We start from the raw sequence: 12997 nt of genomic DNA, 5'->3' as shown, positions 1-12997 counted from the left end.
TTTATTTTATTTCATAGTTGGCTACTACTTTTCCTTCTAGTTGGAACTCACTTGTAGATATTTTCATCATCCAAGGAGGCAGTAGCAGATCTAAGATAACATATTCCTTTTATTAGGAATGTGCACTGTAGATAAATGCATGTTCTTCAGAGTGTGTAGGTTTGCCTTAAGAAAAAAAAAAGGCATAAAATTAATTGAAAATTAGGTGTTTAGTATAGGCATGTGAATTTTTTACATTGTGAGAACTACGGACTCATCAAAGAAGGATGTGCTTACCAACCTCACAAGACCTAAATTTTGTCACCTTATCCTTGCTTAGAAGAAAAGTGGTTTAAAGTAAGAATGTGAAGTGTTATGAGCTCTAGCATATGTCACGGGAAAAGAAAAGGTCTCTGCAATTTACATTCTTCACAAATCAGGCATTGTTGAAATTGCTGTTTCTTTCTGTAAAAGAGTTGAAGTTCTAAATTTAATTTATTATTCTATTAGTATGAAATACATTCATGTCACCTTTCTCTTGCTTTTCAATATTTCATATCTGAAAAGGTTTTCAGTGCAAATTGCCCTGATTTTTTATGAGGTCTTGAATGGTTGTTATTATTAATACCAGATGCAGTTTAGATTTATGAAATCAATGCTATGCAGAGAGGTGGTACTTAAACAGGACCTAAAATAAGCTAGTTTTATATTATGATGTGACTTGAATAGTAGGCATTTGGCCTTGTGGAGATTTTTTGCATGTCAACTCTCACAAATAGGAGTAATTTCTCTAGGGTTTTCCTCAAAGTCCTATTTGATGTTTGATTAGCCATTCTAAGTTTTAATTTTAAGGAGGTTTGGTTTTTGGGTTTTGTTTTTTTTTTTATTAGAGAAAATGAAGGCACTCAAACTCTTCATAGGAGTAAAAACAATATTACATCCTTCTCTATGGAATCTTTGCTGTGGCATCATAGTAATGAATTCCATATGAGTAGCAATGAAAAGGATAAGTAACAATAAACTGAGACAGACACATATATTGGAAATGCCACTTTCACATTTTAGATATGCCTTAATTTTGCTGTGACATTTCCTCTTTTTTTTCTTTAAGCTTGCCGTCATCTCCTGCTTCTGGCAAACCCCAGTGGAAACCATCTGAAGCAGATGAATTGTCTCCCCCAAAAAGTAAATTGAACACCCAAGATGGGATTCAGATTCTTGGCAGCTTGGGAACAAGCACATCTAGTCGTGCTCGAGCTAAGATAAAAGATGAGGACTCTGATAAAATCTTGCGCCAGTTGCTGGGGAAGGAAATCTCTGAAAATGTCTGTATGCAGGAAAAGCTGACTTTAGAATTTCAGGATGCTCATGCATCCTCCAAGAACGTGAAGAAGATTTTGCCAGAGAAAAGGGAGTTGAAGTTAGCCCGACTGAGGCAGCTGATGCAGCGGTCTCTCAGCGAGTCTGATACAGATTCAGCTAATTCTGAGGACCACAAGAACACCCCTGTGAAAAGAACTGACAAACCAAGGCCTCAGCCTATAGTGGAGAGTGTTGAGAGTGCAGAGAGTTTGAACATGATGCTTAAGAAGCACACTTCCACAGCAGGACGGCGTTTTCCTTTTGGCATCAGGGTCTCTAAGTCTGTGGACGGCCACAGTCCTTCCCCTACTTCAGAGAGCAGCGATGCGGATAATGAAGCCCCATATCAGTCTGGTACCGTCCCTCAGAACCAGTTCTGTGCAGACAGCTCTCCATCTAGCATCGACAGTGCTGCTGCCCAGAAGGTTGCCACCAGCCCAAAGAGTGCTCTCAAGTCTCCATCCTCAAAGCGCAGAACCTCTCAAAATTTGAAACTTCGAGTAACTTTCGAGGAGCCTGTGGTGCAGGTGGAGCTAGCAGAATCAGAACTGAATGAGGAAAAGGATAAAGACCGGAGCAAAGGAGTCGTGCGGGCTCCAGCCAGCTCTGGGGAGCATGCAGGGGAGCAGCTGAAAAGGCCTTTTGGAGCCTTTCGGTCCATAATGGAGACACTGAGTGGCAACCAAAATAACAACAACAACTGTCAAACAGCTAACCTCATCAAAACCTCCTCAACGCTACCTTTTACCTCACTAGGAAGGAAGACAACAGAAAGCAAGGGAAATCCAGCAGTTGTCTCAAAAGGAAGAAACAAGCCAGTGAGTACACTGAAAGAAGGAGGGGCCTTTTTTTTTCATGTCTCATTAAGTAATGCATAAGTGTCTCATTTTCTTGTCTCATTAAGTAATGCTTCTTCCTTCTGCCTTTCTATTGCAAAACAATACACACAAATACTTTTTTGTATTTGACCTACAGAAAGCCCATCCACTTTTCAGTTTTGGAATAATTTTCCAAGGAGTGGCAGGTATTGCTTATGTATAGAGTCTATGCTCTTAGGGCACATGATTCCCATATTCTGTGTTGAAAGCTTTCCACAGAGATGTGATTCACATGGAAATGATGTTTGATGCTTCAGTGAGTGACAAAACATACAATGAGAATGCCAGTCTTGAAACCATGCATTTTCTTAGGAGTAAATAATGAAGGACTAGCCCTGTCCTGTCCTGTAAAGACTGATGAGGCCAACCAAATAAGAAAAATAACAGAAAATATTGCAGAAATGGTCCTTCATGCTTCTGTGGGAGCTACAGCCAACCCTAGGTGTTGAAGCTGTCGGCAGCAAGTCTTCCTTGGCCACCTTCTTCTCATAGCACAGAGTGTTCTTGTGTCAGAACATATGGTTGGCCTGTCAGAAAATATACTGGTTCAGATCTTTCCCTCTCTACAGCGAACAGAGTGCCTTTTCTGGGAACCTAAAGGAAAGAGGGATGTGTGCACTTTAAAGACTGGTCCACTAGTTTAAAAGATAGGAGAAAATACTTGGAGCAAATGCATCTTTCAAGGTTTTAGGTCATAGGTTGAACTCGATGATCTCAAAGATCTTTTCCAGCCTAGTTACTTCTGTGATTCTGTGATTTTGTACTGAATAGAAGAGACAGATGTAGGAAATACTGTGGGTGCAGTATGTTTTTGGAGTGCAGTGCGAGCATCCGGAGATACAATAGAGATGAGTGAGAGGGAATTGTAGATGACTTAATCCACTGTGGAAGACAAGCAGGGAGGGAAGCAGTAGATAGAAAGACATCAGGCGAAACAATAATTTCAAAATAAAAAAATACATAAAGCAGGCTAATAGGAGGAGGGGCAGTAGTGAATTATATACTGTAAAATGTATGGCAAGTTAATGGGGGAAAAATGCAGGGAAATCTTAGGCAAAGAGGAGGCAAAAGAAAGAATGGAAAGAGAGAAGTGGGAAATAGTGAATAGTCCATATTAGTGGGTGCTATTAGACCATTCATAGCTATTGCTATTGCAAACTGAAATGAAATTAAATGAAACTGAATGAAAAATTCAAAGGAGACCTAAAGGGCTTAATAGAAGTGGGGCTGCATTTCTTAGTCTACTTAGAATCACAGTATGAACTACTGATTTGAGTCTTTAAAGACATCCACTATCTCGTTGAACAGCCAGTTTAACAAAGTAGTTTTACAACACAATGCCTTTTTTTAATGGGTGATTCAGATTTCATAGTGACAGGAGAAAAGACAGTCTGTTTTCAAAGATGTTCTGATAGGTTGCAGGTCTATGAGCATTTTTTGTAGTTCCCTAAGAAATTTGAAGGATTGTATGAGGTAATTGTAACAGTATTGATGCTTGCAATATAAAATGCTTGTTCTGTGAAGAGAGCATGTTTGCATGTTACTGCTGCCAGCATCAGAACTGTTGAAAGAATAAATTTTCATACCAACCCAAAGAGCCACAGCACATATCTCAAAGAGGTAACAGATTCAGGTGCAAAAAAAAATCTGTTAAATTGTTACTGTGGCTATCTGACTGCATGTTTTAGTTGATTTCCATGTTATGCATGTGGGAAGCTCTGTGCATGCTCTTAATTGTTATGATGTTATACTTCTTTAGGATCCTTACTTCAGCTACACCAGTCTTTCTTCTAGCACGTTGAATGAAGAGCTGGGTAATTATGCTTGGTATGTGCTTTTGCGTGGTAATGTTTAGCATCTCTGTTGCCTTCTTTTCTCAAATTGTATGTGTTTTTTAACATTGTAACTGAAGCACTCAACTGATTGATTCACAAGAGAGGAAGTAGACGAACATATAAATTCCTAGAAAAGCAAAAATTTATGATGGATTTCTGCTGATGTCACCATTGAACTGGCTACAGGATTTCAGTTCCAAGCAAGTACAGAAAGTATTCATGCTCATAAATCCAGCAGGGTATATAGCAGACTTTGGCTGAGTATTCCACCTCTGTTGAATAAAAGTCAAGTACCAGATGAGAATGGAAATTAAATTTCCCCTCGTGAGAAGAGCAAAAAGACCACAGTTCATCTCTAAAGAGAATACAGAGAACATGAAGCAGAATGCTTTACTGTAAGAATAAGTGCTCTTCTATTTTCACACATTTTCCTTACTTTCCCTTAGACTTTGAAGTTAAATCTGTTTTTTAACTCTTTTTAATATCAGATTAACTCTGACTGTATTCAAACTCCTTAATTTAGTTCCGTTCCCTCAAGATTATTCGGGCAGATAGAAACCAGTCCCTCAATTACATAAAGATATGTTGGAAGAAACAACACTTGATAAAATGTTTATTTTATAAGCAAATGCTCTCTAAAAATGACCTGTCATTTTCACTTAACTCTTAACACTCACAAATTCCTTTTTTCTTTTTCTGTTAAACTGAGATGTAAAGTTAGTTTGATATTAGTTATTCTGCAGTTCAAGACCCTAAGTTTCCTAACTTTCAAGTTAGTGTTTTCTAAATATCTAATACATGGAGGAAGGGGGGTCCATTCACTAGTTTTCTATTGCCAGGACCTTCCCATACTTAAAAACTCAGTTTCTGTAATGGAAATGTGAGTCTTGTTCAGAAGCCACTGGCACAGTGTATATGAAACCAGAAACTGTAAGATTTCCAAGAGGTTTCATTCTCTCCTGAAAACAAAGAGGGAAACTTTTGTGCAGAAAACTGGATAGCAGCAGTCTGAGGGAGCATCAATGTGAAGCTTCCAGCCAAAACATCCAGCTGCTTGTAGAGGAATACAAAATTATTAATCTCGTTCTTATGTTAGAGCCATCTCCTAGGTGTAGGCAGTTGTTGTAATTTGTCACTTTCCTTGTGTACTGCTCTTGTGAGAATGGCAATGTGGCATTTTCCCAGAAATGAGAGACAGGGAATGTCTGGCTGCCACTGCAGGGCTGTGGAGTCACTTGCTGGGAGGGTGATGGTTGGGCACGAACTCCTGGCTATCGCTCCAGGCACTGCTGGTCCAGGCAGCATGTCCTAAAGCCCCCGTTACCACAGACACTTGGAGAACCAGGGAGTGGGAAGCAGGGAGCAGAATGCACGACTGGCACAGCCTGAGGAGTTGTTACAGTGCCCAGAAATCAGGAGGTGGGCAAACTGTGTGCCCAAGTCTGTGGCATGAGATTTCCAAACATCACAAAAGAATGGGAGTTGTATTTGGCTTTTCAGAAATCGGAACACAGACTGAAGGTTCTCAGAACTTCTAAATTAACCTTTGTAATGACCTATAGCATATGTTGTGATTTTTGAATAGCAAAATGGGTGCCTGTCATATGTCAGCTACATGATGCCCAGTAGTTGTGACATTTAAATCTTAAAAAAAATCACCATTTTATGCATTACAACCTCCTGGACACTATGTGAATTTTCCCTGGATAGTCTGGGCACACTACATAATTATCATTTCAGAACTATTTTGAAAAAAATAAAGAACTTTTTTTGAAAACAGGACAGTCTTTGGTGGTTAAAAACTTTACAGATTTTTACATTGGGAAGTTATATTTCTAAACACTGTCCCAAGCCCATTGTGACACTGCACCCTTATAATAGGGGATTTCATTAGCATTTTCTGAAATCTGAAGTTATTATACAAAGTCTGCTTTCAGTGAGATTGCATTCCTGCCAGCTAGTTTCCAGCACTTTTTCTTCAGCTTCTGTTCTTTTGATTTGTTTTTTTATTTTTGTTTTCATTCAAAATACCCCAAAGTACATTAAGGGCTTGTAGTTTACTTTTTCAAGTTGGTCACAGCTTAATAGTAGAAGACTGTGCTAAATTTTTAGTGGCCTATTTAAATTTGGCACACCCTATTTTTCTTAAAGTCTTGGAGGAAATTTTGGATGTGCAAGATGGTTTGGAATATTTTTTCCTCTTTTGGAAGGATTATTTTTGCGTATTACAACTCCAAGCAAATATTTGTAGTCTTTTTCCATCTTACCTGTATGCCAATGAACAGTTCCTTCCCACACTTTGAGTCAACTGAGATCTGCATTACATTAAAATAAACAGTAACTCACCATATCAATATAAAACCCTGTACAGAGGTACAGCTATGAACAGCAAAAATTGCTTCCTACATGGGGGCACTCAGCAGAATCCATCATCATGTCTGTCAGATAGTAAAATGGGCATGCTTCTAAAACAGCAAGTGGGTCTAACCTAATACATATCCCACTGCTAGGCCTAATATGGATAAATTACAACTTCAAATATATTCTCCAGGAAAAGAATGCTTATCTCTGTGTCCAACAAAATAGTAACCATTAACTAATTACTAACCAGTAGCTAGTAACTATACTAGAAGAGTGTAACATGAATGTGAAAGTAACTTTGTCACAGAAGATTTACATTTGTTCTCTGGTGATCTGTTGTGATCATGTGTCACTGCTTGTTGCATGAGAGGATGTATTAGTGGCGATACAGGCACTAGAATCTGTTAGAAATTTAATTAGAAATTTGGTTACTAATTAGCAATATTAGTTATACATTTTTTCCAGTTGTAAAAAGCATATCTGTTCAGTATTGTCGCCTAGAGACATCTGCATTAGCCAAAAATTTTCTTTGAGGTCACACTGCAACTGTAGAGCTGCCAAAGGGCTCTTTGGTGTGCCTAGTGAGCCTCTACATGGGGAACTCACCCACAGGGTCTTTCAACCCTGCAAGCCTGGGCCAATGCAGCAGGTTAGTCTTAGCATTATAAAGCATCCTTCAATAAAGGTACACAAGTAATGCTATGATAACAGCAATGCACCTGAAATGCCAACATGTAGGTATGGCAAAGAGTTAAGCTCCTCTTTTATCTCCTCAGACTCAGTTCTGCAAAATCTGTCTGGTCTGGCTCAATTCTGTGCCTTTTGATCTTGCCTTGGGTATGTGACAGCTGTAATTTAGATGAATAAAGAGGGGTTTAAAATAGAATGATCCCTCATGCGTTTCTTATTAGGACCCAAAACCATGAGCTCAGCTTCTTAAACCCTGAAGTAACCACCAGGTTAACTAACCATCCTAAGTGTAAGTTTATTGGGAATATTGATTCTTTGTGATGGTTGTAGATTGAAATAAAGCTATTCTAGCTTACAAGAGTCAGGCTTATGAGTTAAAGGCAAACTCCTTCATGCACACTCTTGGTCTCACTCTAGTGTCTGTCCTTTGCTGCAGCAAACCAGCTAGTCTTGGTTGTATTGTAGGAGTTTCGCTCTTCAGTACTAATAACTAAAAGTGAGGGTCTTAACAGGTTTGAAAATTGCTGTGGATTAGATGCTTAGTGAACAATCAGTTAGAAGGATTAATTGATGAGAAGGTGAACATACTGGGAATTCAGAGCAAGAGCATATGAAAGGAAGTGAAGAAAATGAGTGCTACAGATATGTTGTGCTTAATTTTTCTACTCTTATTGGCAAGCTTCATTCAAATCTCCTACACAATAGGTAGAGAGGTTCATTTCTCTCTGATGATTATTAACAGTGATAAGATAATTCTATTTCAGGCAGAGTCAGAAACCAATAGGATATGTCTAATGTTGATTGTGGTGGATCCTTCTGTCACTGTGATACCATCCTCTAAAGTACAAGGAATTTTTTTTTATATTCTTTGCATTATTACCAGAACATGACAACAGCACACTAGTTAGTGCTGTGACTTAAAAAGCTTCTCATCATCCCATTGGTTTTCAGGTTTGATTTCAGAATGAAGTTATAACTCAGAAAAAATCCACAATGTTTAGCATGTGTCTAGAAAATGAGCACAGACAGAAAGATTAATTCAGATTTGAATACATACAAGTGGAACAAAACAGGGTAAATAAACACACTGCCAACACCTTTATATTTTTAATGTTACCACTGAGTAATTTTCTCCGTTTTTTTCTCCAGGCATGATGACATCAACTGGAAAATCCAGAAATCTGACAGTCAAAAGAGTATTGAAGAGCCAGAGCTGCAGGAATTCTTCCTCTAAAACATGTCATGATGTCTCACTTTGTTTGAAATACCTGAAATATAGCCTTTTGAAACACTTTTATGAGACATACCCCTCACCAGCAAAACAGCAGCTGTTAGGATGCCTTAATTTGTATCAGTTATACCATATACAAATCTTTTTTATTATATATGTGTATATGTAACTTGTTTGTAAGCTGTGCTGTGTAAAGGCATGGGTGAGCAGAAGTAACAATTTGAAAATTGTTATGACACTTGCAACCTCCAAAATGTTTGTTAGGCCACGGAACACGTTTTGTACTTTGTGTCTTGCATAGATATATTGTCATATATCTTTATTTCCCTTTGTCAACAGCATATACTGTCAAAGTTTCATCCAGGACTCTGCCTGAGCAGCTCCTCAGTGAGATCAAGGCAAAAGCATTGATTTTTCTTTTTAGTATGTTTTGTCTGTTGGTATTTCTATTTTTTGTAAAAAGGAAATAAAGACGGTGTTAATAGGATACACTGAGTGCAGATATTCCTGTAATTCATTTCCTCTTTTGAGCGGTAAGGTTTTTTTGTTCTTTTTGATGTTCATTTGATAATTAGACAACATCCAGTTTCTGGATTCAGTCAATTAGTTGTGTCAAAAGTTGCTTTAATATTTAGTAGTCTTTTATCAGCTTTAAAACATGTAGAAATAAAAAAAAAAGTGTAAATGCAGTTTTAAGTTACCAATTACTGCTACTTGCCAAGCACTGGCAGTGTGCTCAGCTTTGCTGAAGTTACTGCATAATCTGCTGAAACTCTCATCCACATTTCTCAAAGCTGTCATGATCCCTTTATTGAATGTTCTTTTAACTTTTCAGAGAAAATGAATTAATTCACTTTATTTCTGGTAAACTATGAGTACATTCTTCAAATGCATCCTACAGCACAACATCCAAAACCTGACTGCTAGGCAATCTTTCCTTGTCACATTTATTTATAGCAAATATGTGTGTATACATTTGCTTTATTTTGTTTTGATTATGTTGATTTATTTCCATTTGAAGACTGCTACAATTTTCTGAGAAAGATTCAAAGTCATGAGGGTTTGTTTTGCTGACTGTTCTAATATAACACAGGGAAGTCCAAAAAAGTTTGCCAAGGAAATTTTTTCTTTGTCACAAAGACAGTCATAGAATCATGAAGTGGTTTGGGCTGGACAGGACTTTTATAGATCATTGAGCTCCAATCTCCCAGTAGTGGGCAGGGACATAAAAATTATGATCTTGTGATAATTAAATTCCTGCAAATGCAGAACTAGTAACTAAAAAAATGTGGGCATGTGAGGATTTTGATTAAGTACAATGCAGTTGATTTCTGTGCAGTTTCTCTTGCCTTTTTTTGGTGTTTTTCTTGACTATTGGGCTTCATTTATGGTCAGTGAGGAGAGAAAAACTTCCTGATTAGGATTCATTCTGCCTATTAGATATGTCGTATTTGCCCGGAGAATTAGCTAATCCCTTCCTACTTACTACAGGGGAGCTGCGATAGTAAAGCTACAGGAATAATATTGGATGCCTTTAATTAGGTGTGATAAATGTCTTTTTTTGTGTCAGTCTTCAGGGCAATGTCACATTTGGCCACACAGCTTGCATGGGCCAGGATGCCTGAATGCCCCAGGCACCTTGGGTAAGCACAGAACACTACTGGATAAATACAGGAAATACAGGGCCTGAGACATCAGGAAAACAAACAAACAACCCCCCCCCCAAACATAACCAAAACAAACAAAAAAACCACACTACACACAAAAAACCCACCCCAAAGCCCACACAATATTAAAAAATAAAAGCCTGTACTTGCAGAAATGAAACTCGGAAATTCTTTCCACAGTTCTTATCTGCCACTTGGCAGCACTCTGATTTTTTAGCTAAAGTGATAAACCTCGCACGCTAGCTGACCTGTTTAAAGAAACAACCAAACCTCCAAAAATATCTGTGAGTCAGGAACAGCAATACCTCTAACTGGGCCTCCTGTCATCTGTGTGCATATGAAAAATCTGAAAGCAGAATAAGAAGAGACATATGTGCTACAATTGCCAGAGAGGTGAAAGAGAGTTAAAAAGGAGAAATTCTGTGTCTGGTAGAGGGGCTTAAAACAAACTGGCAGTGTGCATTTTTGAGAATGTGAAGAGAGCTGACCGTGTTCATGTGAATGGCAGAAGCAGCAGTCCTGCTGAATGATCTTGACTGACTGGAGATGTGTGAAGTCTGCCACAGTCTGTTGTTCCTAGCTGAAGCAGGGGATAAAACTGAATTTCAGTGAAAGGACTTGAAGCAGATCAAGATGTAAATATTGTCAAATCCTGGAAATAAGAAACTGCTTACTCTAGAGTCTTGAGGATTTAAAAGTTATCTGCTCTCTGCAATGTAGCAATTTACAAAGTGTATTCTTATACAGCATGTGGAGAATCTGCTGTATAATGCAAGTATGCTAGGGCAATGCAGATTACTACAAGAGATAATATGATGCCAGGAGCTGTTTGGGATGTGTGGTTAAAGATATCCATGGCTCCTGAGCACATTGCAACAGAAAGATATTTTGGGGCAAGCTGGTGCAGAAGAGAGGCCAGCTTGATGTAAGCATGAAAAGTAGTGTCTGGAAGGCTTAAGGTGAACTTGTGTTGTATAAACTGCTGATTTTATTGTTCCTTTTTTGTAGTCTCTTTCCTACCCAGGGCCCCAAAGCCTGCACATGGTACATCTGATGTCATGCCTTATAGAGAAATGCTTATTCTGTGATCTTCAACTGGCTGATGCCTGTGTGCTTTGTGTATTTGTATCCTCAGTAGCTATAAAACCTAGGTGCTGTTACTTCTCCTGTTTAGTTTATAATCCTCTAAGCATATCCCTTCTGGCATGAGTCTAAGTCAGGTTTCTGTCAGCAGAGCATAAGCATTTCCTAGAGGCAGAAGAGATGATCAGGGAATTTCCATCAAACATCTTCAGAAAATATCACCTATCCAAAGCTTTTAGCAGGAACATAAACCCCCTTATGATTACAACTCTTACATAAAAGATCCTCCTCCACCCACTCAGAAGTTTTTGAACCAAGAAGTCAGTGATTTGCTAATGAACCAATGTGTGTCCTAGTAAAACTGTACCTGTGGACACCACAGATACAAAGAATAACTTCACCCAGAAGACGTCAAAATAAACCTCCTGGTGCTTATCCTGCAGTTCTGTACCAAAGGTGATAAACAGAGTGCCAGAGAGCTGTAGTGAATTCCCAATTTCAGGTAATCTCTGACTCCTTTTTTGAAAAATGAACATAATTTGCTAAGAGCCTTGTGATTTTTTCATGGTTGACTGATTTCTTTGATTCTGGTATTTGAGACAAGCAGCATATGGACACACATGCAGCATCAAACTGCAGGAATGGTGCTTTAATTTCATCAACAGAATGGTAGGCTGTGCTTTGTTCTGCATTAGCAAAGGAGCATTTTCATAATATTCCATTTGTCTGCCTTTCAGTGTCCAATTGAGAGGTCAAATATATTGGTTTAGTAAGGTATTAATAAATAAACTATAGTCAGCATAGTTGTATGAAGTGGATGGAAGGGATTAGTTAGACAGTTCAGATTTAATGTTTGCTTCACTGTAACTGTCACTCAGAAACCTTTTTGTAACATCAAGCTGGCAAAAGATCAATGGCATAACAAAATATGACTGACAGCATAACAGTAAAAAAAGCACTCCAACATCCATTTATTATAACAAGATGGTAACTGTCTCAGAAATATGCTGAGAGCTGATTTGTTGCATGTTTCATCACCTACCATCACAAGAAACATCAGAATATGATCATGCAACACAATCAAAACTAAAGTAAAAATGTCAGCACATCATATGCCAGGTATGAATTAATGGATTAGTGAAGGGATCTCAAAGGTGAGACAACTTTGAATGTAGACTAAAATTCACCTCCTCATAGGCTTGAAATATTTCTTAGCCTTTTAAAAACCTACTTAATAAAAAATCAACAGAAAGATTTGTTTTAAAAGTAGTCCCTGCATTTGTAGCATCAAACTACAAGGCTTAACTGTCTGTCATGAAATGGTTTTTCAATGACATAGTAGGAATAATTTCTCAAAATATATTTCATTTCCTATTCTATGTTCTGAAATGTCTTTCCCACTGTACAGCTGTGCCCAAGTATGGGCTGTTACTTAGTTAGCTTTTGTATAACTTTTTTATCTCTGCATTTTGAGGTTGCAAGTAAGCAAACAGTTCTGCAGGAAAAGTACAGCACATGCTCTGCAACCAAAATATCTTTCAGACATAGAACTATGGTGAGCACTCCATGCCTAAGTGTAAAAGCCCATGCAGGGGATTACCCTCAGTCCATCCTCTGCCTCTGTAGAATATCACTGCCCTATCACCTTTTTGCATACACCAGACTTACTATTCACTCTTTGTACCCATCTTTTCTTCATTATAATGGCTATTCAATATGTAACTTTGATCCAAGTATCAGAGACTTTAGACAGGAGAAAGCAGGTAGGTTCTTAATATGCCACACAACCTCTTTCAAGTAAAGAAGGGTGGTGCTGCATACACAGCACCAACCACCCATCCTCTTTGCACCACATTTAGTAATGCATCACCACTTTTCCAGATACTCCAGATTTTGTAATGTGGACAGCTT

General features: G+C 38.3%; 1 protein-coding gene across 2 annotated transcripts in view; it reads left to right on the top strand.

Moving 5' to 3' along the window:
* Positions 1-8823, top strand: part of SNCAIP (synuclein alpha interacting protein) — an 86901-nt gene extending 78078 nt beyond the window's left edge. Inside the window, exons 10-12 of one of the 2 annotated variants that reach the window (XM_066569577.1) lie at positions 1091-2159; positions 3979-4046; positions 8255-8823. In XM_066569577.1, the coding sequence (XP_066425674.1) occupies positions 1091-2159; positions 3979-4046; positions 8255-8339 (1222 nt within the window). In that variant the 3' untranslated portion in view covers positions 8340-8823. The remainder of the gene's footprint in view (positions 1-1090; positions 2160-3978; positions 4047-8254) is intronic. The other variant, XM_066569578.1, reaches the window with a different exon arrangement.
* The last annotated feature ends 4174 nt before the right edge of the window (positions 8824-12997 follow it).

Source organism: Molothrus aeneus, chromosome Z (assembly GCF_037042795.1).
Source record: "Molothrus aeneus isolate 106 chromosome Z, BPBGC_Maene_1.0, whole genome shotgun sequence".
Lineage (NCBI taxonomy): Eukaryota > Metazoa > Chordata > Aves > Passeriformes > Icteridae > Molothrus > Molothrus aeneus.
Note: the sequence above shows the minus strand (reverse complement) of the source record. Positions and strands in the feature narration are given on the sequence as shown.